Here is a 27,866-nt window from a genome sequence, read left to right as displayed (position 1 = left end):
CACCTGCAGTTCCTGGTTTTTACAGTACCAGCAGGACAATTTTGTTTAGCCTTTCACTAATTTTTTTTTATTGAACTTTTTTGGTGCTTGTTTTATGTATGTTATCTATTGACTATTGTGTTTACAGACCTGTTGTGCTGCTACAAGTAAGAATTTCATTGTTCCATTTTGGTACATATGATAATATGTACATAAGGCATTATTATTGTTTGTTTTTATTTGGATATGTGTGTGTGTATATATATCTAGATAGCCGAGACTGCGCTGACCAGTGACCCCTTTAACACGATCCTAAACACACTAAGGACAATTTGCAATTTTACCAAAGCCAATTAGCCTATAAACCTGTACACCTTTGGGAAAGACCTTCCACTCTGCCAAAGGGGCGGTGAAATGGCTCTTAGTTCCGTTCAATTGGTCGACGCGAGTGTCAATCACCGCCACCGCGCTCCCTTCTCTGACGACACGTGGACGTGGAGCCAATGAGGAGAGGGGGCGGGACTTGGCGGGCGTCGGTTGGGGCGAGTCCACGTTTGAATCGCCAACGTGCCGCTTGCCGAGCGAGTGTCAGTCAAGCGGGTCGGCGACTCCAAACCCGTCGCGGTACAGCCTCTAATCCGTTCGTGCGTTCGACGACACCGAGCTAGTAGAGAAGCAGCATGTCTCCCACCGGCAAGTTGTTGATCGGCGGCGGGACGGGGGAGACCGCGGAGCCGAACCGCCTGCACTGGAACCTGAGCAAGCAGCAAATCGAGGAGGAGGCCCAGGCCCTGATGTGCAAGACCAGGCGGGTGTACGATCGCGTCGGCTCCCTCGCCCTGGCCGAGGTGACCTACGAGAACACGCTGAAGGAGCTGGCCGACATCGAGGTGGAATACACGGGTAAGGAGGGCGGGTGGCGGCTTGGGGAGGTCAAGGCTTCCGAAGAAGGGTCTCCACCCTTCCTCTCCATTGATGCTGTCTGACCCGCTGAATTACTTCAGCTTTTTTTTGTGTCTATCTTCGGTTTAAACCAGTATTTGCAGTTCCTTGCTGCCCGAGGCTCTCTGTGGGGGTGGAGGTGTGGTGGGTGAGGCAACGACCTCCTGGGGGAATTAACTATCCATTAACTCACCCATTAATTTTGCTTCATATTCGACATCATCATTGGAAACAAAACATCACCAGGAAAACAGCTGGACAGATGTGCACATCAGTCTTTAACGCATCTAAAACACAAAGTGCTGGAGTTACTCAGCGGGTCAGGCAACATCTGTGGAGAGAAATGGGCAGACGATCCATTCCTTCCACAGATGCTGCCTGACCCGTTGATTTACTCCCGCACTTTGTGTTTTACTCAAGATTACAGTCTTTGTAGTTTCATAGGTCCCGATTTATTTAGGCGATGTTGCATACTTAAATGCTAGTTTTTTTTTAGGACAACCCTTGCCGTGATCTGGACACGCTGACTACAAGGCTTGGAGTATTTACTGTACATTCTGGTGGAATCCTGAAGGGTATATTCGGAAAATATATTTTCTGGAATTAGTGCAACTCGTGTAGTGTAGTTATACTCCAGTGAATTGAGTGGAAAATCTGCGTCATTATTAGAGTTGTATTCTCCTGGATCATAAGGATCTGCCTATGCTTGCCTACATACGTAAAATAACCTATGAAACTAATTTTGAAGGCAAATAGGTGTGTCTCTTGTGACCCTGATCACAGCTGGGTTGAAAATAGCTTTGCTGTCTCACAACTTGGTTCTCTCCATAATTACTATCGGTGTAAAGTTTGTACATTTCCCCCGTGATTGTTAGCATTTCCACCAAGTACACAGGTCCCCACCCTGCACAATCTTCCAGGGTGTGCAGATTCCTGCAAATTACTCTTTGATATCAACATGTGGCAATAAAGCAAAGGGGATTTGATGTGTTGTATGAGAGAGTAAATTGCAGTACAAGAGGGACATGAAGGGAATGGGACTGATGAGATTGTTCTGCTGGGAGCTGGTATGGACCTCCATAGACTTCCCATCTTGTGACAAGTATTTATCACTCGGTCAATATTGCAATGACAGGTTTTGAAGTATGATGGAGACACAAGAGATGCTGTGATTCAACCCTGATGTGGAGTCTTGACCTGAACCTCTGACCACCCCTTTGCTTCCACAGATGCGGCCTGACCTGCTGAGTTTCTTTAGTGTTTTGTTTCTGTTTTGAAGTGTGATCTTGATGAATAGAAGAGCAGCCACAAAGGATTGAATGGGTTGCTTCTATTTCTTCTGTTCTTGTCACATTGCAGTCTATGGGATCCTGCTGTATTTTGACCAACTTATGACAATGATTACACCTTAAAAATATTTAACAAGCTGTAAAGGAGTTTGGGAATACTGGGGGCTATGAAAAATGAATATCCTCCAAATTAGATTGCCCTGCAAAGAGCTATATAGGATGAAAGGCTGAATGGCCTCCTTAGCTGCTTTAAGGCTCTGGCTAATTGAAATTGAAAAACAGTTGTTGGGGTAGAGAGAACTGGCTGATGGGATTACTTTTAGATTGTCCATCTCAAGAGCCAATGTAACTTAAGTGGACTTAAAGACCTAGTTATATAAGAAGATAACTGCAGATGCTGGTACAAATCGAAGGTATTTATTCACAAAATGCTGGAGTAACTCAGCAGGCCAGGCAGCAATTCGGGAGAGAAGGAATGGGTGACGTTTCGAGTCGAGACCCTTCTTCAGTCTGAAGAAGGGTCTCGACTCGAAACGTCACCCATTCCTTCTCTCCCGAGATGCTGCCTGACCTGCTGAGTTACTCCAGCATTTTGTGAATAAATAAAGACCTAGTTATGTATTGTAAATTTTAAGAAGTCAGTTGCTTGGATTTCATTGAGCTTATTGTGTCAAGACCTCCCAAAGGATGCCCTTCAGTAAAAAGTTTTCAAGAAGTCTTTAGAGTTAAAGATCAATTAGACTGGATTCAGATACGGGTTCAAAGTTAGTAAATCATTGCTAATTTGGTTGTTTTGTGTGCACATTCATAAATTTCTACCTCAGCTTGGGAAAGAAACCAAACCTAAGGCATACTGTCCATCGTGTCAACCATGACTGATATGCCTCATAAAATGATATCAGATTCTGTGAAAGAAAAAGAAAACTCTCCTGTTGAATTGGCTGAATTCACTTAGACGCTAGTTGGAGTATTACATTCCATTGAATCATACAGCACAGAAGAAACTAGTTTGTGACTGTACCAACTCTTTGACATAGTTCTCAATTTGCTCCCAATCACCTGCTCTTATCTCGTATCCCTGTTTTCCTTTTCAAGTACACAAAATCAAGTTACTACAAAATATGTTTTCATCATCTATTCAGGTATTGAATTGCAGATCATAACAATGCAGCATTGGAAGCAGTCTTCTCATCCATTGCATACATTTCCAACGATTTTACATTTGAGTTCTCCAACAATTTGATAACACTTTTTCCTTGACTGATGCACTAGGACACCCAGATCTCGTTGTACGTCCCCTTTTCCTAACGACACCATTTAGATAATAATCTGCTTTCCTATTCTTACCACCAAACTTTAACTTACCACATGAACTTTAAATTCTTGCAGACATAACCACTGATTTATAATGGTTTAGATTTTTGGGTAACTTTTACTTCTACGTACAAATGTAGTATCTAGGATGGATATTTAACAGCCTTGTTAACCTAGATGCCACCGTCAGAGATTTGTGTGTGAATATCTATGTTTCTGTTTATACACGTATTTAAATTTGTTCTGATTCCTTTATATTGTCTAAATCTTGTGACTACAACAAAATGTATCACTTTGCATATTTTTCCATTAACTTTCATCTGCTGACTACTATATTTCACCAGTCTTCCATCCTGATGTCTACCACACTCCACTCACAAGTTTTGAAGTTGTGCTTGCTGTAACAAAGTGTAGGTCATTAAAAAAAGCTGAGTGCTTAATATTTTACATAACTGTTTACTTTCCTCCAGCCTGGAAAAACAACTGTTTACCACTAATCTCTGATTTCTTAGGAATTGTGTATTCATGCTAGTGCTCTCCTTTAATCCAATGGACTTCAATTTTTCAAAAACAAATCACTAATCGGGTACATTATCAAATTTTATTTGAACATCTCTGCATAATTCCTCATCAAATGTCTTAACTACCTCATTGATCAGCTTGCTCACACATGATGAACATAATTTGGAATTTACATATCGCTGTTGTTTATCATTTTGCAGCGAATTGTGGATGCAGCCCAGACCATCACACAAACCAACCTTCCTTCTATTGACTCTATTTATAGCTCGTGCTGTCTGGCAAGGCCAGCAGCATAATCAAGGATGAGCTGTATCCTGGTCACTCCCTCTTCTCTCCACTCCCATCAGGCAAAAGGTATAGGAGTGTGAAAACGCACACCTCCAGATTCAGGGACAGTTTCTTCCCAGCTGTTATGGGGCAACTGAAATCATCCTACCACATCCAGAGAGCAGTGCTAAACTGTTATCTACCTCTTTGGTGACCCTCAGACTATCCTTGATCGGACTTTGCAGGCTTTACCTTGCACTAAACGATTTACCTTTATTATGTATCTCCACTGTAAATGACCCGATTGTAATCATGTATTGTTTTTCTGCTGACTGGATAGCACGCAACAAAAGCCTTTTACTTTACGTCAGTACACCTGACAATAAACTGAACTAAACCATTTTCTTCCAAGTTACAAATGCATATTTGCGATATTCTGGGTTCTGAAGGTTTTGTCACCACTCAGGACTTGTTGCCCAGCATCTGGAGTGGAAATTGAAAATCCAATAGAAATCATTTCTTAAATAATGGGTGAAATTGCACTTATTATGCAATAGTAGCTTTTGATTTGCGCCATTTTATACTACGGTCCTTCCTAAATTGAAATAGTGTATATTTTTACCTGGGCAGGTGATCTAAAAGTTCACTTATGATTTTTAAGTCATGATCTTAGACCGTGCTAGAGATGAAAATAACAATACAGCAAGTTCTTATGGGAATACTTTAAAAAAGAAGATGAGATATTTATGACACACTGTACTGAATTTACTACCACCTGTGTCTCAGTAGTGAATGCACCTGTGCACACCTGACATCTTTCATGTTGTTCAGACTTGTACCCAAACCAATGTGCATGGAATTAAATATCAGAAAATATATCACATTGATGAAGGGGAAAAGATGTCTGCTGAATATATCCAGGCTTTGACTATTGTGACTGCACTTGAACTAATTGATATTTTCATTCAGCGTTCCAGGTGTCTGGTTATTGCAATAAATCCCCTTTTATTTTAGCCTCAATCCATGGTATTCTAATTGCAAACTAATGCACGCACATTGTGAATAAGAAAACTCCTCTGTTGGTAGCTAAAACATAATTATTTATTCTGAATAGGGTGAACTTTCTCACTTTTGATTTGTACTGTCAATAGCATAAAGACATTTCAATGGTGACCCATCAAATTGATTGATGTCATATCTAGAAAGTACTGCTCAGAGATTTTCGTATTGTGGAAAAAAAAACCTTTGTAAGCAGATGTAAGCAATAGATGAAACATTCAACTGTTTTGTGTGGGAATAGCTGCTGACAGGAGATTTTACCCTTGTCTCTCCATGGCTTTGTTAGACAAATAGATTGGATGTTATATCAGTTTTCACAATATATAGTAGAACCTAGAAGTCACACATCAAATTTAGGAACTGTCCAATCACTTAAATACGGTGTGAATTATAACTGAGTTTTAATTGTGTCACTTTTTTTAAAAAAGTAAGTCAAATTTCAGCATGCATTTTCCTAATGATTGCATTTAGTACCTCAGTAAATGAAGAAGTCCATGATTTTGTGCAGTAATATACAGACAGCATTCAAGCATGGGGTGATAAGTGGCAAATGACATTTGCACTGCAGTTGATGGGTCAAAAGACTGGGACATTGAATGTGTGGGTCGCACAGCTGTCTCGTGGTTGCAGTGATGCATGTTTGATTGTGGCTGTCAACATGGACTTTTCATATTCTCGCTGTGACTGCATCAGGTACTTGGGTTTCCCTCCACATTCGTAAAAGGCATGCTGGTTGTTTGGTCAATCAGCAATTTGGGAATGGCAATAAATGCTGGTCTTGACATCTTCAGAAGTGGGCAATATAGTTAATGAGCTAGAAGTACCAGTTTAGTTTTTTAGTTTAGAGATACAGCGTGGAAACACATCCTTCGAGCTAGCAAGTCTGTGCCGACCTTCAATTGATCACCCATATGCTACTTCTATCCTACACTATCAATTCTATCATGAATTCATTTTACAATGAGGACAAAGCATTGAAAAGGAAAACACACGGTTATGATTTCATTTCTCTGAGACTATCCTAGTTGCTATCCACTTATCCAAGTTGGAGAGGGTATGCTTGTGGATGTCAGGTGAGAAATAGAGTAGGTTATGTTGGTGGCAATCTTCCTACTATCTCTAAGTCCATGTCCTTTTAGTTCAGGTGAATGGATTTCTTGGAATGAGAAGCAGCAATTCCAAAATGTGGAAATTGGGAGCTGTAAAACCACCCTTCCTAATAAACTATACCAAATACATAATAATGGGTCTATTCTTAATATCTGTATTGTATAATGGAAGATTGATCTGTTGAATGTTTTGGAACTAATGTGAAACTTATTGTTTGATATTTCAGTTCAGCGTAATAATCTAGACTTCCCACAGCATGTTTCTCCAAGCAAAGAAGTTCGGGCCGCCAGCACCGAGGCAGATAAGCTGTTGTCTGAATTTGACGTGGAGATGAGCATGAGAGAAGATGTCTACCAGAAGATTGTGGCTCTGCAGGTGAGAATTGATGAGTAAATGGTAGAGGTGCTGGTGTGACAAGAGGAATATTTTTAGGCCACTTTTATCCTGCAAGATTCTGTTGTGATAGTTCTACAACGTTGGTTTCAAAACTATGGTGAGAGCACCATTACATTATTGAATTTGGATTTCTCCCCATGATCCTGCTCAATGGGCTAAGGAGCAAAGAGACACTCAGAATTCCTGCTGCTGATGATAGCTCAAGCATTTTGAGTTGAGAGGTTTTGAAAATATTTTCTGTTGAGAGTTGGGTTCTCCACATATGCAGAGTTTACTTAGATATTTAAGTGCAGGAATTGAGTAAATTTAATAGCCAAGTATGTATACACACAAGGAATTTGGCTTGGAACTTTGCTCGCAAATAACAACACGACCTACAGTAAACAATTAAGAATAAAACATTATAATTTAAACATGTGAAGAATGAAATAAAATACCAGAGCAAAAGGAGGCTACAGACTCCTTGTTGAGTAGAGCTACTGCTCGTGGAAAAAAAGTTGTTTTTGTGTCTGGCTGTGGCAGCTTTGACAGTCCGGAGTCACCTTCCAGAGGGATGTGCTTCAAAGAGTTTGTGGCGAGGGTGAGAAGGGTCAGAGATGATCTTACCCGCTCACTTCCTGGCCCTTGCAGTGTACAGTTCGTCAAAGGGGGGAAGGTTGCAGCCAACAACCTCCTCGGCTGGTTGAACGATGTGCTGCAGCCGCCAGATGTTATGCTTGGTGGCTGAGCCAAACAGACCATGATGGAGAAGCTGAGGACAGACTCTATGATGGCAGTATAAAACTGGACCTTCATTGCCTGTGGCAGATTGTGTTTTCTCAGCAGCTGCAGGAAGTACATCCTCTGTTGGGCCTTTTTGACTGTGGAGTCGATGGTGGCCTCCCATTTAAGGTCCCTGGAGATGATGGTTCCAAGGAACTTAAATAACTCCACAGTTGTGACTGTGGTGTTGTTGATGACGAGTGGGGAAAGTGGAGGGGGAGCTCTCCTGAAAACAACAGTGAAATACCTCAGTTTCTTCAGCATGATCCAGCTTGCATTTAGTTCAGATGATGAGAATCTTTGTTTGTTTTGAGCATGGGATTTAAGTGTTCCCATATTGGGTGCTATAATTGCTCTCTCTTTTTTGAGATCATGAAAAATCGTCCTCACAGGACGATTTGAACTAATTGGTGCACTTCAGTCCCAACAAATTGAAAATCATTTGACAACAAAGGTAGACCCAAAATGCTGGAGTAACTCAGCGGGACAGGCAGCATCTTTGGAGAGAAGGAATGGGTGACATTTTAGGTCGAGACCCTTCTTCCTCACTGCTCCCCCTCTGTTGTCCGCTCCTCCAAATCATTTAACAATATGACTACTTTGATTGCTTCTGCATCAGAGGGTTATTCCTTTTTGCTGCCATATAGGGCATAATCTAGACTGGCGTTGCATTGCAATATTTGAGGGAATGCTACATTGTTGGAGGTGTCGTTCATTAAATATATTAAACTGAAGTTCTCCCTGCTGAGATGAAAAGATGAATGTGAATGATCTGAGTCAAAATATTTAGTTACAGCTTGATTATTACTCCTCCATCATTCCATAGAACCAAAAATAGATTAATTGTTCTTTTACATGATTCCATTGGCACTCCAGGTCTTTGCATATTTTTCCTGACAGATTGTGTAAGTATTTGTCAATATAATAGTAATAAGTGAACCCATTGTTAATTACGCGAGCAAAAGATTTACTCGGGACTGTGTTGTGAAATTATTTATCTTGCAGCTGCCTTCAGAGCAAAATGTTGCTATGTTTGAATGTAGGCAGCTGTTCTAGCTAACAAAACAGTCTAGAGTACTACAAGTTACGCTTGGGTGAAAGACAAATTTTGTTTGCATGTAGCGTATTTATTGGATTTCATGGAGAAGAAACAAATACATTTATGATTATTCCTTGCTCCTCATCACTCTGGTGTTTTTTTTAGAATAAATGTCAAGCTGAAGAACTACGTCCGGAAGCTAAGCGATACTTGGATAGGCTGCTGAAATTAGGGAAAAGAGATGGACTTCATCTGTGTAAAGAGAAGCAAGAGGTGAAGCGCAGTGAAACATGGCATTTGTAGATAAGTTCGTTTAATTTAGTTTATTACTGTCCTGTGTACCAAAATGCTGTGAAAAACATTGTTTTACATGCTATTTGGTGACATCATACATTATGTAAGTACAGATATACACGTGTGTGTTTGACGTCACAATGGGAACCCAACGCATCCGCTCCTGCGCATTTGGGGCCCATTGATCCAATACTTGTGTGTTCATTTTGCATCACAACGGTAAGATGGCCGCCGGTTCCATGCGTGCGCAGTTAGGGGGGTTGACCTTCCACCCATGTTGCAGCGCGGACCTTCCTCCCGTGGTGCAGAGCGACGTCGGGGAGAAGGCAAAAGAAGATGGCCGCCGGCAGGACGAACACACCGCTGCGCCTTGTGGCCACTCTCCTGCAGCTGGCCGCCCGGGGCCTTGGTGAGTGCCTCCCTCTCCCCTTTCGAGACGAGGAAGACGGTCATCGTCATCTCATCGCTTCCCGCTCCTGCCCGGACCATCACTGGACTACCAGCTGGCAACTTCTTCTCCTCTCGCGTCTCCTCCAGCGCCCGCTTCAACCGACGGCGTCGTCGATGACTCGAACAACAATGGCGGCCGCTCTCCCTCTATTCCTGCTCCTCCCGCTCCGCCGTCTTGTGTGTGCTTCCCGCTGCTCGCTGGGAGATGTAGTACCCACTCCTGCCCGGCCCCAGCGCCACGGACATTCACCGGAATACAACCCCCCAGTGGGCAGCGCGGCGCACACGCACACATACACATCCAGAGTACCAATAAAAATAATAATGACATATAATAATGCTTAAAATATAATAATGTAAGAATATAAAATGTTATATATATCTTTTAATATATATTAATCTCTTGCAGGGGAGGGGGATGTGGGGGTCTGACTGATGCCCGGGTAGAGGGGGGACAAGGGGAGGGGGGATGGACTGGGTGAGTGGGGGGGAGGGGAGTGTGCTAGACCAATGCAGGAGAGCTTTGGGGGAGTATTAAGGGGGCTTGAGGAGGGGATGGAGTGGGTGGGGGAGGTGAGGAGTGGAGGGGGGATGGAGTGGGGGGGGGGGGGGTGAGTGGAGGGGAGGGTGCTAAACTAATGCAAAAAAACCCCATTTATTTTAAAGAAAAAACACGGTTTTCATTGAGATTTATTTCATTCTTTTTTTTAAAAAACATTTATTTTAAAGAAAATTTTTGATTTTCCCACATCACAAATGGGAACCCAATGAGGTTTGGGCCCAACTTGTAGAGCATATAACATAAAACAGCACAGGAGCAGACCCTTTGGTCTACACTATCTGCACTGAACATGGTGCCAAGACTAACCCTTATCTGCCTGTACATAATCTACATCCCTCCATTCTATGCACTTATCCAAAAGTATTTAAATGCCACTATCGTATCTGCCTCCACCATCATCCCCCAGCAACACATTCCAGGTACTTACTGCCCTTTTTGTGTAAAAAAAAGACTTGCCCCGCGCATCTCCTCACCCCTTATAGCCGTGCCCTAAGATATTTCCATCCTATGCCTCTCATAATTTTATACCCTTCTATCGGGTCTCCCTGCATCCTCTGGCGTTCCAGAAAAAAATAATCTGTCTATCCAACCATCCCACAACTTGTACCTTCTAATACATGCGCCATTCTAGCAAACTATCTGCACCCTTTCCAAAGCCTCCGCATCTTGCCAGTAATGGGGCAATCAGAACTGCACGCACTACTCCAAATGTGGCCTACCCAAAGTTCTATAAAGTTGCATCGTGACTTCCTGATTCTTGTATGCCCCGACAAATGAAGGCAAACATACCATATGCTTTCTTTACTACTCTATCTACTTGTGTTGCCACTTTCAGAGTGTTATGAATTTGGGCCCCAAAATCTTTCTGTGCATCAATGCTGTTAAGTGTCATGCCATTAATCGTATATGTTCCCCTTACATTCGACCTCCCAAAGTGCAACAACTCACATGTGTTTGGATTAAACTCCATATACTGTTTCTCCACCCATTTCAGTAGCTGATCTATATTCCGCTGGAAACTTTGACAGGTTTCCTCAGTCTGCAACCATAGCAATCTTGGTGTCATCTGCAAACCTACCCATCCAAGTTATTTACATATATCACAAACAACAGAAAATCCAGCACAGATCCCTACGGACCTCCACTGGTCACAGACCTCCAGTCTGAATATTGTCTTTCCACCACAACCCTCTGTCTTCTATCAGTAGGCCAGTTATGAATCCATACAACCAAGTCACAAGTCTCTGAAAAGTCTGATATTGGCCTTGGGAGCTATGCTATTTCATATTTTCTCACCTTAAGACCCGGTGTCCTGGCGACACTGGATTGATGGTGTGGGGGTCGGCAGGTCTCAGCGCGACACTGCCAATTCCTTTCACTGACACACCACTCAGCTGTCACAGGCTACACTTGATCTGCTCGCTCATCCAGCTGCTGCCTCCATTAAATCATGATTTGTGGTCAGCGCCTTCTGTCGTCTCCCATATCTGCCCCCACTATTCCACAAGCTGAGGTCGCCATGTCCCGCTTCCCAAACTGGCCACAAAACTTTAGGGCATTCCCGACGATATGTGAGGTGAATCTGTAAACCGATACACAACCAATAACCTTCCCCTTCACCTTCCACTGCCGTCATCTTTCAGATGACTTATTCAATCAAAATGAGAATGCTAGAAAATTAAAGTGCGATTAATATTAACCTCCTTAAAACTTTAAAATTAAAAACAGGAGAACATATCATCATCACATATGCACCAGATGCCGTTTTTGGAGAGATGAGTGGACTCAATTTCATACGTGATACATTCCGAACAAGAAATTTGAAATTGAAATAATGTGTGCAATATGTTAGCAATTCCTGGTGACTAGGAAGAGCTGATGTGGTCTCCAAGCCCCAAAGTCAAATAATGAGCTTCTCTGTGCTTTAGTCAACTGCCAATCTCTGGCATTCCCTGTTATCAGCCACCTAAGCCCCAACCTTTCCTGTCCTGTCTGCATATTCCCCCTCCTCTCACCCTATCACAACCTTCCACCTATATGGATGAGTGTTTACTGATGTTACTGACTCAGTTAAAGAGTAGCAGGATTTACAGGCAAACAGTACACTTTTATAGGAAATTGAACTAGGTCTAGGTACCCAGAAAATAAACTAATATCGACTTAAGAAGTATATTAAGAAATATCCTCTATAATGGCAACAAACAGACGTGTTGTATAAAATCAACCCAAGTCATTTGCAGTAGCTGATACATCAGCTAACTATTAATTGAACATAGAAGAGATATAGGATCTTGGACATTCTGGTTCCATTGCCAGAGTATCATTTTGCTTGGATTTTCCCACTAGATCCCCAGGGAATTTCAGCTCTTTATTCTGTACTTTGTGAATAGTAGTTTAGTTAAGACTGATCCTTACTGTAGTACCTAATACTTTATTCTGGAACGGTAAAAAAATTCCTAAAACTTTGTATTGAATAGCTGGTTAAAGGACTTAATTTGTGCTTCAGGAGATCAAAACTATCAAGAAGAGAATCAGCACTTTAAGCATAGACTTCAGCAAAAACTTGAATGAAAATACCACGTTCCTAGAGTTTACACAGGATGAACTGGGTAAGAAGATTTTTACTTTTTAGATGGAAATAGGATTAGAATTTATGACAAATGAAAGTATATTCGTATAGGTGGTTCTGCTATAATGCGTGTTTCCAAGAAATTATTTGGATATAACATGAATGGTGAATTAAGTATGAAGTATGAATTATATCAATTGTCTGATCTTTCTTTTTCCATGGAGTAAATAGATGAAATAATTTAGATTTATCATATCAAAGTGATTTATGTGCCTTTGATGGTGATAATATTATTGTATTGTGCTTCCAGGTGGTCTCCCTGATGACTTTATCAATAGTTTGGAGAAAATGGAAAATGGGAAGTTGAAGGTGACGCTAAAATATCCCCACTATTTTCCCTTAATGAAGAAATGTTATGTCCCAGAAACCAGGAAGAAGATGGAGCAAGCTTTTAACTCCCGCTGCATGGAGGTAGGCTAGGCTGTACTTGGTGATCTCTTCTTTAACAGAGAATTCACAGGAAAGAAGCTGCAACTTTATCTCCTCAATATCGGTGTTTATTTGCTTCACCTCCAGTTCATAGTTAGTTTCCACATAAATACAACTATGTCATTAGCCTCAGCCAATGTACCCATGACACTTTCCAATTAACGACCATTCTGTTAAATATAACGTTGCGTCCTGAACTTCTGTATAATCTAAATGTCATTTTCTTTTATCATCAGTATTTGTAATCTTCAATTAAACCCATCTTCCTTTGAAATCCTTAACTATTGTTGTATCTATTTCAATGATGTGTAACATTTGCAAGATTTTCTTTCTTGGATAATTATTACTGTTCATCTTGAATGTCCAAAGATGTACTTGAAACAATGCAAAATTAAGGGCATTCAGTTCCCTGGATCTATGCCATTTCCCAGTATTCCTGCAACTTATTCTCTCTCATACGTGCCCATTCAATTCCTTTAATTCCTTATGCCATTAATCTAAACTAAGAACAAATTTCTGGTTGCCAATTAATTCTTCAGCATGTCTTTGAGGCATGGGAGGTAATCAAAACACCTGGAGAAAACCAAAGCAGTCAAGGGGGAACATACAACTCTGCACGGATAGCAACTGTGTTCCCGGAGATATATGCCAGCAGTCCCTGTTTGAGGAAAGCGTAATTCCCTATCCAGTTTTATTCTTTATTTTGGACACCGTAGTAAAATTATCACAGGAATAGAATCCATTTAAGGATTGCAACTGCACTTGAAATGCTGTGTTTTCCAGCCAGAGTCTCTGAATTGTGACTAACGGGAGCCCAGTCTGATTTTTTTTTAATCCCATCTTCTTATCCCATTGTAATTGTAATGCAGGACCTTCTGTTCTTTATGACATGGTATGACAGCGTCTGAAGGATCCAGGTACTGGCGATTCAGTAAATAGTTTCAAATCATAATTGGAGACAGCAAGGACGTTTGTGGAAGAGCATATCAGAAAAATGATTCTGAAGAGTATAGGCCGGAAAAGTCATCTGTCCCTTTCCCTTCAGAGATGCTGCCTGGGCTGCCGAGTTCCTCCAGCACTTCTATTTTTTTTCTCAAGATTCCTGCAGTTTCTTGTGTCTTCAGAAAAAAATGTTTTTTTACTTGCATTACTTGGTGTTTAAATATGATTCATTTAAAAAAATCCTTTTATCAATCTAGGACAATGCACAGATCCTTAAAGAACTGGTGGCACTTCGTAAAAAGAAATCTGATCTCCTGAACTTCAAGACTCACTCGGATTTTGTGCTAGAAATGAACATGGCTAAGAACAGCAAGAATGTCACTGTCTTTCTCGGTAATAAATGTCTATGAAATATAGATACATTTGTCTCAAGGATGCAGGTTTGTCATTATTGTTGGGTGTTGTGGAGAAAGCCTCTACATCTAGTGGGTGGAGGCACTCGATCTGATTCAATTTGTAATGAGGCCGATACTGCACATAGAACTGCCCATAACTCGGCAGTTTCATACAGTGGGATTGCTGCAACGGCAAAAATAAAGTTATTTATCCTGTTGAAATTTGGAGACCTCTTGCTGCTTTCCAGCAGTATTGCATCAAATTCTGAATCCTGGAATGATCCTGCCTAAAATCTGGACTGCTATTTTGCAAAAGGCGAGTTGAACAGGAAAGAAATTATGTAAAAAATAGACTCAAAGTGCTGGAATAACTCCATAGGCTTACTGGGCAATGCCCTGCCTGAGGTCATTTGTGGCAGGCCCTGGTCGGTCCTGGTCTTTTCTCACCTCCAGCAATTCACCCCTGTACTTTCAGTCTGATGAAGGGTCCCAACCCGAAGCCTCACTCATCCTTTTACTTCAGAGGTGCTGCCTGACCTGAGTTACTCCAGTGCATTATGTCTATCTTGGGTATAAACTGGCACCTGCAGTTTCTTGTCTCTACTTTCTCCTTCTGAAGAAATTATGTTTACAATTTAGGCTACCTTCCCAGTTGGAATGAGTCATCGGCACCATGAAGGATGGGAATTCACTTTCTGTCACGTTCCCATCTACAGATTTTTATCCGTATCATTTGGTCAATTGCTAAATTGAACTATCCCAAGGTCAATAATCGGGCGCAAACTCCTTACTAACGTTTTTTTTAAAATTCTTAATCTTTTGTAAATTTTGTGCACCAGGAGGACCATCTGAACGGTTGCTATTTATCTACATTGACAACAACAAGCAATGAATCAAAGGGTTTTTATTAATTATCTGTTCACAGGGTGTGGTTGCCCCAGTCAAGGCCTATAATTATTTTTCATCCTTGATTGTCCCTGTACCTAAACGGCAAATAAGTGTCAATCCAATTGATGACTCTGGAATCGTGTGTGGCCATGACTGGGTTGGGAGGGCAGATTTTCGTACTTGTGAATGCTGGAACATCTTGCAGCTCAGCAAGGGAAAGTAGAAAAAAGTGGAAAGGCCATTTCTGTTAATCGGACGATAGCATCAATACACCTAAATCTTTTCAATATCACATTTCAGATGAACTAGCACGCAAACTAAAACCACTTGGTGAAGAAGAGAGGGCAGTTATCATTGATCTGAAGAAGGAAGAATGTGCAAAGCGAGGCTTTGATTTTGATGGTATTATAAATGCCTGGGATCTACGATACTACATGAACCAGGTGGAGGAGGTGAAGTATTTTGTGGATCAGAACCTGCTGAAGGAATATTTTCCGATGGAAGTGGTAACAGCTGGCCTATTGGATATCTATCAAGAATTGCTCGGATTGACCTTCAAACTCATTGAGAATAAACCTGTGTGGCATGAGGATGTAAAGATGTACTCTGTGAAAGATGCAGCATCTGGAGAGTTGCTGGGACAATTCTACTTGGACTTGTATCCAAGGTGATTTTTGAATACACTTGTTTAGAGTATTTTAAATTACAGTTCATTCAGGTGACATTATTATCACTGAGTAATTATTATCACTAAATTTAGCTAGGTGAAGTGCCATGCCAATTTTGAGATGCCAATAAAAAATATTAGGTTTGTCTCTGATCTGTACTGAGTGAAGGAAGCAAAGTTTAGATTAACTTAGTGGTTTTTTTTAAGGATAAGTTGTTGAACATAAGGAGATGTGGAATTGCATAATATTGACATCCCAGGTCAAAATAGAATTATTAGAAATTGTGTGATTTAAAAAAAGATTTATTCAGAGTGGAGTTGTAGGAATAATGTGGTGTATGCAATTCTGAAGAAGAATTGAAAGATCAGGGAATTCCCCATTATAGAACAGCATCAAAAAATTAGAGCAGGATAAAAAATAGAGTTGGGGGTCTTTACAGATCAACAATTAGAAAAAAACTAATATTTATCCTTTAATAGGGAAAAGAAGCAATAAGAATTTTGTGATTTGGAGTTGTTCAAGAGTCAGATCACTATATATTAAACTTTTAATCTTAGACAAATCCTACTCAAGTCTATTGGGTGACACTCAAGTAACAGGTATGTTTATTTATACTGGGCAATCTTAACTATCCAAGAAAATAGTAGACAATGCAAATCTGTGTGTTTTCACAGGGAAGGAAAGTATGGACATGCTGCATGCTTTGGCCTTCAACCAGGCTGCTTGTTGCCAGACAAGACAAGGCAAATTACAGTGGCTAGTATGGTGGCAAACTTTACCAAGCCAACTTCCAGTGCTCCGTCATTACTTCAGCATGATGAGGTTGAGACCTACTTCCATGAGTTTGGTCATGTGATGCATCAGATTTGCTCCCAGGTAAGATCTCGTGTTCCCCACACTGGCATTGCTGCATTTCACAGCAATATCAAAGGCATTCTCTCTCAATTTGCTCTCTGCCAATTTGCTATGCATCAGGCGTGGGGCCAGATTATATTCATTGCCAGTTTACTCGATATTTGGATCATGCCGCTTGAATCCGCTTATACACAGTGTTCACTGATATGCTTTCCAATTAAGGCTAATGGATTACAATACAGAATTACACTATGTCTTTATTATTGAAGGTAGACACACAATGCTGTAGTAACTCAGCGGGTCATGCAGCATCTCGGTAGAGAAGGAATGGGTGACGTTTCGAGTTGAGACCCTTCTTCAGACCCGAAATGTCACCCATTCCTTCTCTCCTGAGATGCTGCATGACCCGCTGAGTTACTCCAGCATTGTGTGTCTACCTTCAATGTTAACCAGCATTTGCAGGTTTTTTCCCTATCTATATCTATTATTATTAAACACCGAATCTAGAAATAATATGTGTACTTTACCTCTTTAGCTATAAGCCTTTGCTGCACTCATGGCCAGGTAATCCCAAACTTGAGCAGATTGTGAAATATTCTACCACTTTCATGTCTAAGAGCAATTTCGACACAGAATTCAGCCAATTTAATCCATGCTGGCTCTCCGGAGAGCATTCCAATCAGCATTCCTACTCCCCACCCCCATCCTCATCAAATTTATTCCCTTCAAGTGCCTACCTGATTTAAATTTGAATTGATTGTTCTGTATACATTACAATCAGGCAATAAGTTACAGATTATCACAATTCTTTGGGGGGGAAAAACAACGTCCTCACAAAATCTTGGCTTTTCTCCGAGTGCTCAGGTTTCCTCCCACATCCCAAAGACGTGCAGGTTTGTAGGTTAATTGGCTTTAGTAAAGTGTCTTTAGTTTGAAGGATAGAACTAGTGTATGGGTGGGTGATCGATCGCTGGTTGGTGTGGACTTGGTGGACCAAAAGGCCTGTTTCCACAATGTATCTCTAACTTAAACTAAACTTTTCATATAAATTATCTTGGCCTGTGGCCTATGCCTACATAAATGACATAATGTAGGCATAGATAGGGTAGACAGATTTAGATGGTTACATAGAAGTGTAGGCAATTGAGGGATATGGATCTTGTACAGGCAGAAGAGTTCAGTTCAACTTGGCATCATGTTCAGCACAAACATTGTGGGCTCGTTCCTTTGGGGACTATAATCACTATACTACTAAATCCTGAGGAACCAATTCTGATGTGTAACCATCAGCCTTAAAGATTTACTCCCCATTTCTCTCTCCACAGATGCTGCCTGACCTGGCTATTTGCAACATTTTCAGATCTTTTTTACATTTAGATTTAAAGGAGTCCACAGTGTTTTTCCTTTTGTACTGCCAAACCTTGTTTGCTATGTGCTGCAGAAAAATATCAACAATAGTGACATTACTCGTATCTTCTATATGCTCCCTCCACCAAACACTATCCATTCAAATGTGGCATTTGTTTGACAGGCTGAATTTGCCATGTTCAGTGGGACACATGTTGAGCGAGATTTTGTGGAGGCCCCCTCTCAGATGTTGGAAAACTGGGTTTGGGAGAAGGAACCCTTGCTCCGAATGTCTAAGCACTACAAAGACCAGAGCATGATTCCACAAGATCTCATGGAAAAGCTCCTTAAATCCAGGCTTGCTAACACTGGTAGGTATTAATGCCATGCTTCACACTTGTGTAGTCCTACAGTACATGATCTTAAGAGCTCAGATGGGGTCTGCTCTTCCACACTGTCTAGGCATTCCAATGTAATACATAACATTTTTCTGAATCATAGGAAGTATACATCTCCTAACACACGCTTGTCAAAAAAAGGCATGGAATGTTCTGGCAGGGAAATTTTCAGAAAGGCATAACATACTCCATTTTAATCATCTTTTAACAGTCAGTAAGAGTATCTTGTTAGTCAGGGAAGCTGCATAGAGAAGATCTGCCATAAATGCACGTCGTTGCGAGGGATACTATTCCTGCAATTACATTTCAGTCTGAGGTGAGGTCAACTCAGTGCACATATTCTGCGTCCAATATTATGCTGCCTTTAACACTCCTCCAATGTCGTCTATTGTATTTGATGCTCTCGATTCCCAGGAATACCAAAGGCTGCAGAGAAATCTGACTGCTGTTTATAAAATTATGAGAATGTAGATAGTGAAGAAAGTCAGAAACTTTTTCTCAGGATGGAAAAACCAAATATTAGAGGCATCACTTGATAGGGATGATAGGAGCAAAGTTTAAAGGAGATGTGCGGGGTTTTTTTACACCGAGGGGTGGTGAGTGCCTGGAATGTGCTGACAGAGTTGCTGGTTGAGGCAGATTCAACGGGCTTTTAAGAGGCTTTTGGGTAGGCATATGGATATGCAGGGAACGGAGTAATATGGATCATGTGCAGTTAGATAAGGGATGGTTTTTGGCATCATGTTCGCAACAAACATTGTGAGCTATATGGCCTGTTCTTCAACTGTACTGTTCTATGTAAATCTCTCTCCCATGTTGTTTGTGTACAGGTCTCTTTAACTTAAGACAAATAATTTTGGCAAAGGTTGATCAAACACTACACACAAGCTTGAATGCAGATACTGATGCCAAGGAAGAATATGCCAGACAATGCAAAGAGATACTGGGAGTTCCAGCATCACCAGGTACCTGAAAATAAATAATATTTTTCTGCCATTGATACAAACGGTGAATGTGTGTTCCTCAGCATGGAATAGCCACCCATGCACTGTACCATTCCTGCTGCTGGATTGTCTGTGATACACTACCTCAACATAGATAGGATCATATCTGGGACCCTGCTAGTTGAAATGATTTCAACAATGGCAACCCTTTGCTCATTGATATTAATATATAGTGCTGAGCAAGGTTAATAACTTGTATGCAACCAAGCTAACCTAACAAACTTAACTGGATCTCACCAATAAAAATGTAATAAATAGAAATAATATTATATTATAAAGTACTGACCTGAAGAGATAATACTTATTTTCCAGGAACTAATATGCCGGCCACATTTGGACACCTAGCTGGGGGATATGATGCCCAGTATTACGGTTATCTCTGGAGTGAGGTCTACTCCATGGACATGTTCTACACCCGGTTTCGGCAAGAAGGCATCATGAGCTCAAAGGTATTGACTATTCAGAGTACAGTTTAGGGAGGAAAAACTGATACCTCACATAGAAACATAGAAAATAGGTGCAGGAATAGGCCTTTCGGCCCTTCGAGCCTGCACCGCCATTCAATATGATCATGGCTGATCATCCAGCTCAGTAACCTGTACCTGCCTTCTTTCCATACCCCCTGATCCCTTTAGCCACAAGGGCCACATCTAACTCCCTCTTAAATATAGCCAATGAACTGGCCTCAACTACCTTCTGTGGCAGAGAATTCCACAGACTCGCCACTCTCTGTGTGAAGAAATGTTTTCTCATCTCGGTCCTAAAAGACTTCCCCCTTATCCTTAAGTTGTGACCCCTAGTTCTGGACTTCCCCAACATCGGGAACAATCTTCCTGCATCTAGCCTCTCCAACCCCTTAAGAATTTTATATGTTTCAATAAGATCCCCCCTCAGTCTTCTAAATTCCAGCGAGTATAAGCCTAGTCTATCCAGTCTTTCTTCATATGAAAGTCCTGCCATCCCAGGGTTCAATCTGGTAATGTGATAAATGTAACCACACAGTTGTCTATTATTTAACGAGGCAGGTTATTAATAGTTATTGGAAGCATTTTCCCTCCCTAATGTTGACTGCATTATCCCAAAGGTTGGCAAAAGGACCAGGATAGGTATATGTCCCCGGAGGGAAGAATGCCAATTTGGCCCATCAAACTTGTCCATCTCTTTACTGGAGTAATTCGGAAACAACCTCTGCCCCCAAAATCTTGCATTTTTCTATACTTAAATGTATCCAATATTCTTGTAAAATAACCTACTCTGTCAAAGTATTTGATACTCGTCAAACCTGTATGTGTGGAAATAGCTTTTCATCTTTCTCCTCCCTCTGTGGAAACCATGAACCTTGTGACTGACTCGCCAGCCAGAATATTCCTCCATTCACTCTTTCAAATACAACTTAATTTTCAACTTTTTCTCTTTTATCTTTGTTTAACCTTTAGTTAGTTGCTGTTAATAACACCAAGTTGGTGAACTTCGTTCCTTGTACACTACCTCATTTTCATCTCATTAACATTTCCTTCTCCCTCATGAACTCATTCAGCTCTCTGATAAATTAACCTGTTTACTGCGACCACTCCGTATGTTCTGAGAAACCTGCTGGCAGCCTGTCTAACCCAACATGGGATTTGCTAGTTGCATCTCCCACAGTACAGCTACCATTCCCCACGTACAATATAATTAGAGGCAAGCTCTGATTTTTTTTTCCCATTGTTGTCTATTCTAGTTGTAAGCTTTCTTAATGAAGAAACATGTAGTAAAACAGTACTTAATGGCATTACATGCTGTTCAGTTGTTAAAAAATCTCCCAACCTCATTTTGTGCTTGTCTCCTACAGGTTGGAGTAGATTATCGAAACTCTATTCTTAAACCGGGCGGTTCACTGGATGCTGAGGAGATGCTCAAATGTTTTTTGGGCCGAGAGCCAAAACAGGAAGCCTTTCTTCTCAGCAAAGGGCTGACAGTAGATCAAGATAAACAGTCCACCCCTTCGGCCTGTTGAGGAGGCTTGTTTTAACTGTATATCATGTGTAGCTTTCCACCATGGCACAGTAATCTCTCCTTGTAATACTGATGAACAGCTTTCCAGATGGATTTTGTTTTCAAGCATTAGTGTATTGTTCAACTGCAACAGGCTAATGGGTGAACCATAACTTGTAAAGTTTGAGCAAAACACTTCTGTTAAACCCATTGAACAAGACAAATGATAACTCAAGTGAGATCTTTACAACTGTAATCACGTTGCAATTAATAAGGAGAACCAGGAAACAAGCTCTTTTTACATAAATAACTCTGTCATGCAGTAGATGGAGTGCGGTAATCTCCACTTGTATCACTAGAAAGGGAAAAAATGGCTGAAGTTGCTGCTCTTGATCAGTGATTCAATTGTGTGAGGGTACTGAACATGAATAAGTAAGTCTAGGTTTGGTTGTATTTAGCTATCAGATTACCGTCAGATAGCTGATTGCTATTGCTTTCTATCTAACACACAATGACCAGTTCAGCAAGAAGTACAAATATTGCTAATACTCCAAGGAAAAAATGCCATCTTCCAGTGAAGTGTTGGATGTAAGGTCCACATGTTGTTAATAATAATCAGTTATCTTTTTTAAAGAAAAAATTTTTTTTGAGCATATGTTCTGAACAAACAAATGGCTTCTAATCTGATTATCGGTCTTATTACGGCAAAGAAGAATTGTTTATGGCAATGTGCTTGTTTTCTGAAGTTTTTTTTCTATGGTTATTGACACAAATGACAAGGGTGTGGGATGGGTATCACAAGATTCGGGAAGTTCCAGTTTGGACTCTGTTAACTGATGCTGGACTATTTGGTTTGCACATTTGATTTAAAGAAAAGCAGAGAGGTATGAGGTCACCCTGGCTCTCTAAAGCTGGCCAATAATCTTACATGAAGAATTGTTCCATAAGTAACGGGAGGAGAGGCTCTGCCATCTGGAATTGTATCAGGCTAACAAAATTAGAACATTAAAGAATGGACAAAATTTGGTTTAGTTGTCATATTCTTTTTTGCTTTGGTCCCAGTGCCTCTGTTGCTGGGATAATTAAGTATCATCTGCGCTTTGTAGGGTGATTATTGCTATTACTGGAGTGTGGACATCTCTCTGTTTTCTTTGGGGACATTTCCCAAGCTCTTTATGAAAAGGGCCTCTATGAATAAGTTAATTGCATCCCATTCAAACAATGCTTCTTTCCTGTGTTCACTTGGGAGATGAAAGCTATGGATGTTGACTAGGGAAATCTCCCCGCAGGACTTGTTCTTCTTGCTATTCATTCCTGTTGCTCATCAGGCACGATCTCTTGGCCCCCAGGTTTCCACGGAGACGCAAGGAACTGCAGATGCCGAGATCTTGAGCAAAACACAGTGGTTGAGAAACTCAGTGGGTCAGGTAGCATTGTAGAGGGAATGGACAGGTGACATTTTGGATCGGCACCCTTCAGACATTGTAGGGGGGAGAAAGCTGGAATGAGAAGCTGGGTGGGGGGGGCGGGAAACAAAGCTTGGCAAGTGATGGGTGGATACAGGTGAGGGAAGGTTTGACTGGCAGAAGTGTCCAGATCCCAATGCTGCTCTTTATCCAGCAATAGCCATTGCCTTCAGTTGGACGGGTTGTCCAAAATGCCACACACCATGTCATAGTCTATGCACCTGCTTTCCTATAATGATTCTGGCTCTTCTTCCAGCAGAGCAGTGTGATGTGATGGTGGATGGAAAGTTTGTATCCATGCAATCTTGCCATTTGTGATGTTGATGCTGTTTGCAAATATCCCTGTCAGTTAACATTTTTATAACATTATCTGCAACATTTTCTTGCTAAGGTGAGGTGGAGGAGGTGGATCAATGTTAAATCCATACATTAATGAGATCTCCCAGCTAATGTACCGCATGCAGGGAAGTTCCAATGTAGAGGGGCCTGGATAATCATTATGGCAGAATTGAGTACCAGTGCTGTGCAGTGTAAAGAATAGTAATTACTGTGAAATCAGATGAAAAAGATTTCATGTGCAAGCTGGCTCTACAGCAGGAAAGTGTTTTCTTCAGTAAATTTGAGATTGGTTTTTGACAATGGAAATTTGTTAATGTTTGCTGAAGGGGTGTGGATCAGATTATATTTTCCGTAGGAAAGATGGTCAAAGGATGATATCTTTATTGCATATCATGGTTGCCCTTGATTTACTTCAGCAACTCATTCTGCCCAAACCCTCGCCTTAAAAGACCACATCTGTCTCTCCATCACACACACACATGGTTCTACTCTAAATTATGACATTATGGTTTAACCCCATGATTTTTGAGCACTTCTGAAATATAGAAAATATATATTTTTTAATGGTGTGACAGTCATAAAGAGTCTAAATGACTTGCCGTGTATTAAAAGATGACTGAAAAGCTCAAGACCTGTACACAAAGTAAAACATTCAACTGGATAATTGGCTAAAGGTTTCACACAACTTTTATATTGCTGTTTAGTGTGTTGATTTAAGTTGATACCTATGACCTCTTATAACATAATACTGATGCTGTTGGAGGGCTACAGTTGGATGGGTTGTACAACAATTGTGCCCTCAATTCAATACTGTCAATTTTGATACAATATTAAGATCACACAAGGTGTTACAAGGTGTTTAAACATTACACGGTGTTTAAATGTGCACAATGGGAAATACATAATGCATACAGAAACGAAGATTGGTATCATTCAATAAATGCATTCACAGTCCTTTTTGGGTGGTGTGGAGTTTGCTGCGCATTTTGTGGAGCATATCCTTATGTGAAAGATAATCAGGGTTTCCTTAATATATGACTGCTCCCAGAAATGGTTCATACAGTTTGGAATTCAATTTAATAAAACTGGATAATTTTTTGTGTTATTGCTTTTATTTTAATTTGCAGAATAAGGACTTCGCTGCTCGGGTCAAATTGTATTAACCCTCCCATAGTTGACCTTGAGAATATTGTGTGGTGATGTGCTGACTGCTGAACTGCCTCCAGTCTCAACTCATGATCGTTGAAGCAATGGATCTCCGCCCAGCCTCCTTTGTTTAAGCCTCGGTAAACTTGAAGTCACGCAAATCTCATCTGTACGTCTTGTACCATCCTTTTCACACCATCCCTCTCCCTAGCACCACTCGACTCCAACAATTCTTATGTGATCTTATAACCCGTCTATGTCCTGACCCTTTAATCTGTTCAGCTGCCATCCACAAACCCATGTCCTGGAATGAATATCTCTGTGCCTTATCATTCAGGATCTCTTCAAATGAATTTATTTGTCCAAGTACTGTATATGATCGTACCAACAAATGTTGCTTTCCCTGGCTCATCATTTCTTTATCTTCAATTAGGTTTATTATTGTCTAGTGAGAAGCTTTAGTATACATGCTATCAAAATATCAGATATATCATACATAGATACAATCAGTTCAAACTCATGTACAATGGGTAGAGCAAAGAGAAAGATAGAGTGCAGAATATGGTTCTCAGCATTGTAGCGCATAAGTTCTTTAGGCAAAGGCCAATGTCCTCAATGGGGTAGAGGTGAATCGCACAATAGCTTAGCATATGGATGGACTATTCAGAAGCCTGACACCAGGGCAAGAAGCTGCTTCTGGGCCTGGTGGTGTGCACTTTCAACTTCTGTTGGACAGAAGTGGGGAAAAAGAAGGAAAGACTGGGGTGGGACAAGTCTTTAATTATGTTGCTTGCATGAGGTGTAGAGTCAATAGTTGGAAATCTGGTCTGTGTGATGGACTCGGCTACGTACACAACTCTGCAATTTGCTGCGGTCTCGGGCCGTCACAGTGCAGCTATAGTGAAGCATCTCTGAGTAATTAGCAACATTAAACACACCACATAAATGTAAATTGCTGTTGGCATTTTGTGTTAATGCTATACTTCAGTCTTTCAGCAGAGGGAGTCAATTTGTGATTTAAGGGTAATTCAAGAATCTAAAACTGCCAATGCTGGAGACCTGAGATTTTTTTTTAAATTATGTAAAGCCTCTGCAGATTAGTTAGGATTAGTCATGTCTCATTTTATGTGGGGACTATGTTCTTAAAAAGCAGCGTGTATCTCAAATATTTGGGGATTTTTACCATAGGAATCGGGTCGTCTGCAGAGCGCAGAAGATCATTGTGACAAGCTGCCAGCCCTGGAGGACATCTACAACGCACGCTGCCTCAGGAAAGCCACCAGCATCTACAAGGACTCCACACACCCATGCCACCCTCTGAACTACTCCCATCTGGCAGACGTTACAAAGCCTTCTACCCCCGCACCACCATACTAAGGAACAGCTTTATCATGAGAGCTATAGCTGCTCTGAATCAGTCCTGCTGAGAGCCCGCCATGATCTGTCTCTGCCCCCAGGGTCATCTGGCACAACTGACCCCTGCATGAACCTTTTTTTGCACTTTACCTTGTTCCCCTTTTTCTTTTTCCTTCCCCCCCACCTTTTAATTGTTTCCATTTTTGCCGTGATTTATTTATATATTTGATTTGGGAGCATGGATATGGTACTTGTACAATGACAATAAAGGATATTGTATATGTATTGTGTATAAATGGTACAGGTTAGGGGAAAGATCATACAACTATTTCACACAAGAAAAGGTTCATTTATGACTGATATTATTCTTTTGTCCTTATCAGACAAATAAAGAAAAAAGTTAATAAAGAAAAAAAACAACATTAAGGGCACCTTAAATATTGTTTTATTTTAAATCTATTTTAACATTAACATACTTGGCGTGGGTGGAGGGTTGAGGAGAGATGCTACTGTGAGTGGGGGTCCTCCACATTAGCTGATGATATTGGAGACAGAGATGAGGGTTATGATTGAGGCAGTGGTTTGGTTTACTTTAGTTTATTATTGTCATGTGTACCAAGGTACAGCAAAAGGCTTTTTGGTGCGGGCTATCCTGTCAACGAAGACAGCAAGATTACGATCAAGCCTTCCACAGTGTACAGCAGATAAAGGATACAGGGTGCAATACGTAGTGCAAGATATCCACAGTATACGGCAGATAAAGGGTACAGGGTGCAAGATAAAGTCCCATTAAAGATACAGTAATTTAAATGGCTCCAATGAGGAAGATGGGAGGTCAGGACCACACTCTAGCTGTTCAGTTGCCTGATAACAGCTGGGAATAAACTGCCCCTGAATATGGAGTTTTCAAACTTCTGCACCTCTTGCCTGAGGGGAGAAGAGGGAGTGACCAGGGTGAAACTGGTCCTTGGTTATGCTGGTGGCCTTGCCGAGACAGTGTGAAGTGTAGATTGAGTCAATGGAAGGCCAGTTGGTTTGCGTGATGGTCTGTGCTAAGTCCACATCTCTGCAGTTTGTTGCCTAGACTGAAGTCTGGAGATAGTAGACGTTGATAGTAGACCGAAGAAGGGTCTTATCTTGAAATATCATCTGTGCAATCGCCCTTCCACAGATGTTGCCTGATCTGTTTTCCTCCACCTCTTTGTGTTTTGCTCCAAATTCCAGTATTTGAATTCCTTGTATCTCCATTTTTCTGCTCTTGGTCTACGTGCAGAAGTCTTCATTTCCTGGTTTGTTGGTTTAATTTCCTGGATCACGGGGCAGCAACAGTAAACAGGAATTTATTCACAAAATGCTGGAGTAACTCAGCAGGTCAGGCAGGCATCTCGGGAGAGAAGGAATGGGTGTGTCCCAAGAAAGCAGATGTGGCTGTGGTAGCGAGTCTGGGTCAAGATGTGGTCGTAGAGTAGGAGGGCAGGAGAAATCACAGAGGGGGAGCAGCGAGAGAGCATATTGCTAAACTCTCATCGAAGAGAGGAGGAGAACTTCAAAGTGGACATAGCTTGAAGAGAAATCGCAGTGGAGCAACAAATAGTATAAGAAAATAACTGCAGATGCTGGTACAAATCGATTTATTCACAAAATGCTGGAGTAACTCAGCAGGTCAGGCAGCATCTCGGGAGAGAAGGAATGGAACAGTAAACAGGAACTTGTGCTCTTCTTTTCTTGTCAAGTTAATTTGAGACGTGGTGATCCAGGGCATTTAATTTAAAAATGGGAATGGGGAAAAATGTAGCAAATGTGAAAATTGCCGCTCTACAGCAGTTTAAATGTCTCCAATGAGGAAGATGGAAGGTCAGGACCACACTCTAACTGTTCAGTTGCATGATAACAGCTGGGAACTGTGGAGATACAAGGAATTTAAATGCTGGAATTTGGAGCAAAACACAAAGAGGTGGAGGAAAACAGATCAGGCAACATCTGCGGGAGGGCGATTGCACAGATGATATTTCAAGTTGGGACCCTTCTTCGGTCTGCCCATTCCC

General features: G+C 41.1%; 1 protein-coding gene across 1 annotated transcript; it reads left to right on the top strand.

Moving 5' to 3' along the window:
• Window positions 1-521: 521 nt before the first annotated feature.
• LOC144607122 (thimet oligopeptidase-like) lies at window positions 522-22,992 on the top strand. The gene is made up of 12 exons (XM_078423737.1): window positions 522-882; window positions 6,709-6,857; window positions 8,845-8,952; window positions 12,492-12,594; window positions 12,865-13,025; window positions 14,243-14,378; window positions 15,569-15,935; window positions 16,611-16,812; window positions 18,323-18,509; window positions 19,367-19,501; window positions 19,853-19,989; window positions 21,372-22,992. Exons 1-12 carry the CDS (start codon window positions 660-662, stop codon window positions 21,534-21,536), a joined length of 2,073 nt encoding a protein of 690 aa, XP_078279863.1. The 5' UTR covers window positions 522-659; the 3' UTR covers window positions 21,537-22,992.
• The last annotated feature ends 4,874 nt before the right edge of the window (window positions 22,993-27,866 follow it).

This window comes from Rhinoraja longicauda, chromosome 28 (genome assembly GCF_053455715.1).
Source record: "Rhinoraja longicauda isolate Sanriku21f chromosome 28, sRhiLon1.1, whole genome shotgun sequence".
Lineage (NCBI taxonomy): Eukaryota > Metazoa > Chordata > Chondrichthyes > Rajiformes > Arhynchobatidae > Rhinoraja > Rhinoraja longicauda.
The sequence above is the reverse complement of the archived record's forward strand: the minus strand, read 5'-3'. Positions and strand labels throughout refer to the sequence as shown.

What these genes read in the sequence shown, in the direction of transcription:
- LOC144607122 (XM_078423737.1), top strand. Translation starts at nt 660, where the DNA reads ATGTCTCCCACCGGCAAGTTGTTGATCGGCGGCGGGACGGGGGAGACC. An exon ending in GGGAGTTCCAGCATCACCAG is followed by an intron (nt 19,502 to 19,852) that starts GTACCTGAAAAT and finishes CTTATTTTCCAG; the next exon opens with GAACTAATATGCCGGCCACA. An exon ending in AAGGCATCATGAGCTCAAAG is followed by an intron (nt 19,990 to 21,371) that starts GTATTGACTATT and finishes TGTCTCCTACAG; the next exon opens with GTTGGAGTAGATTATCGAAA.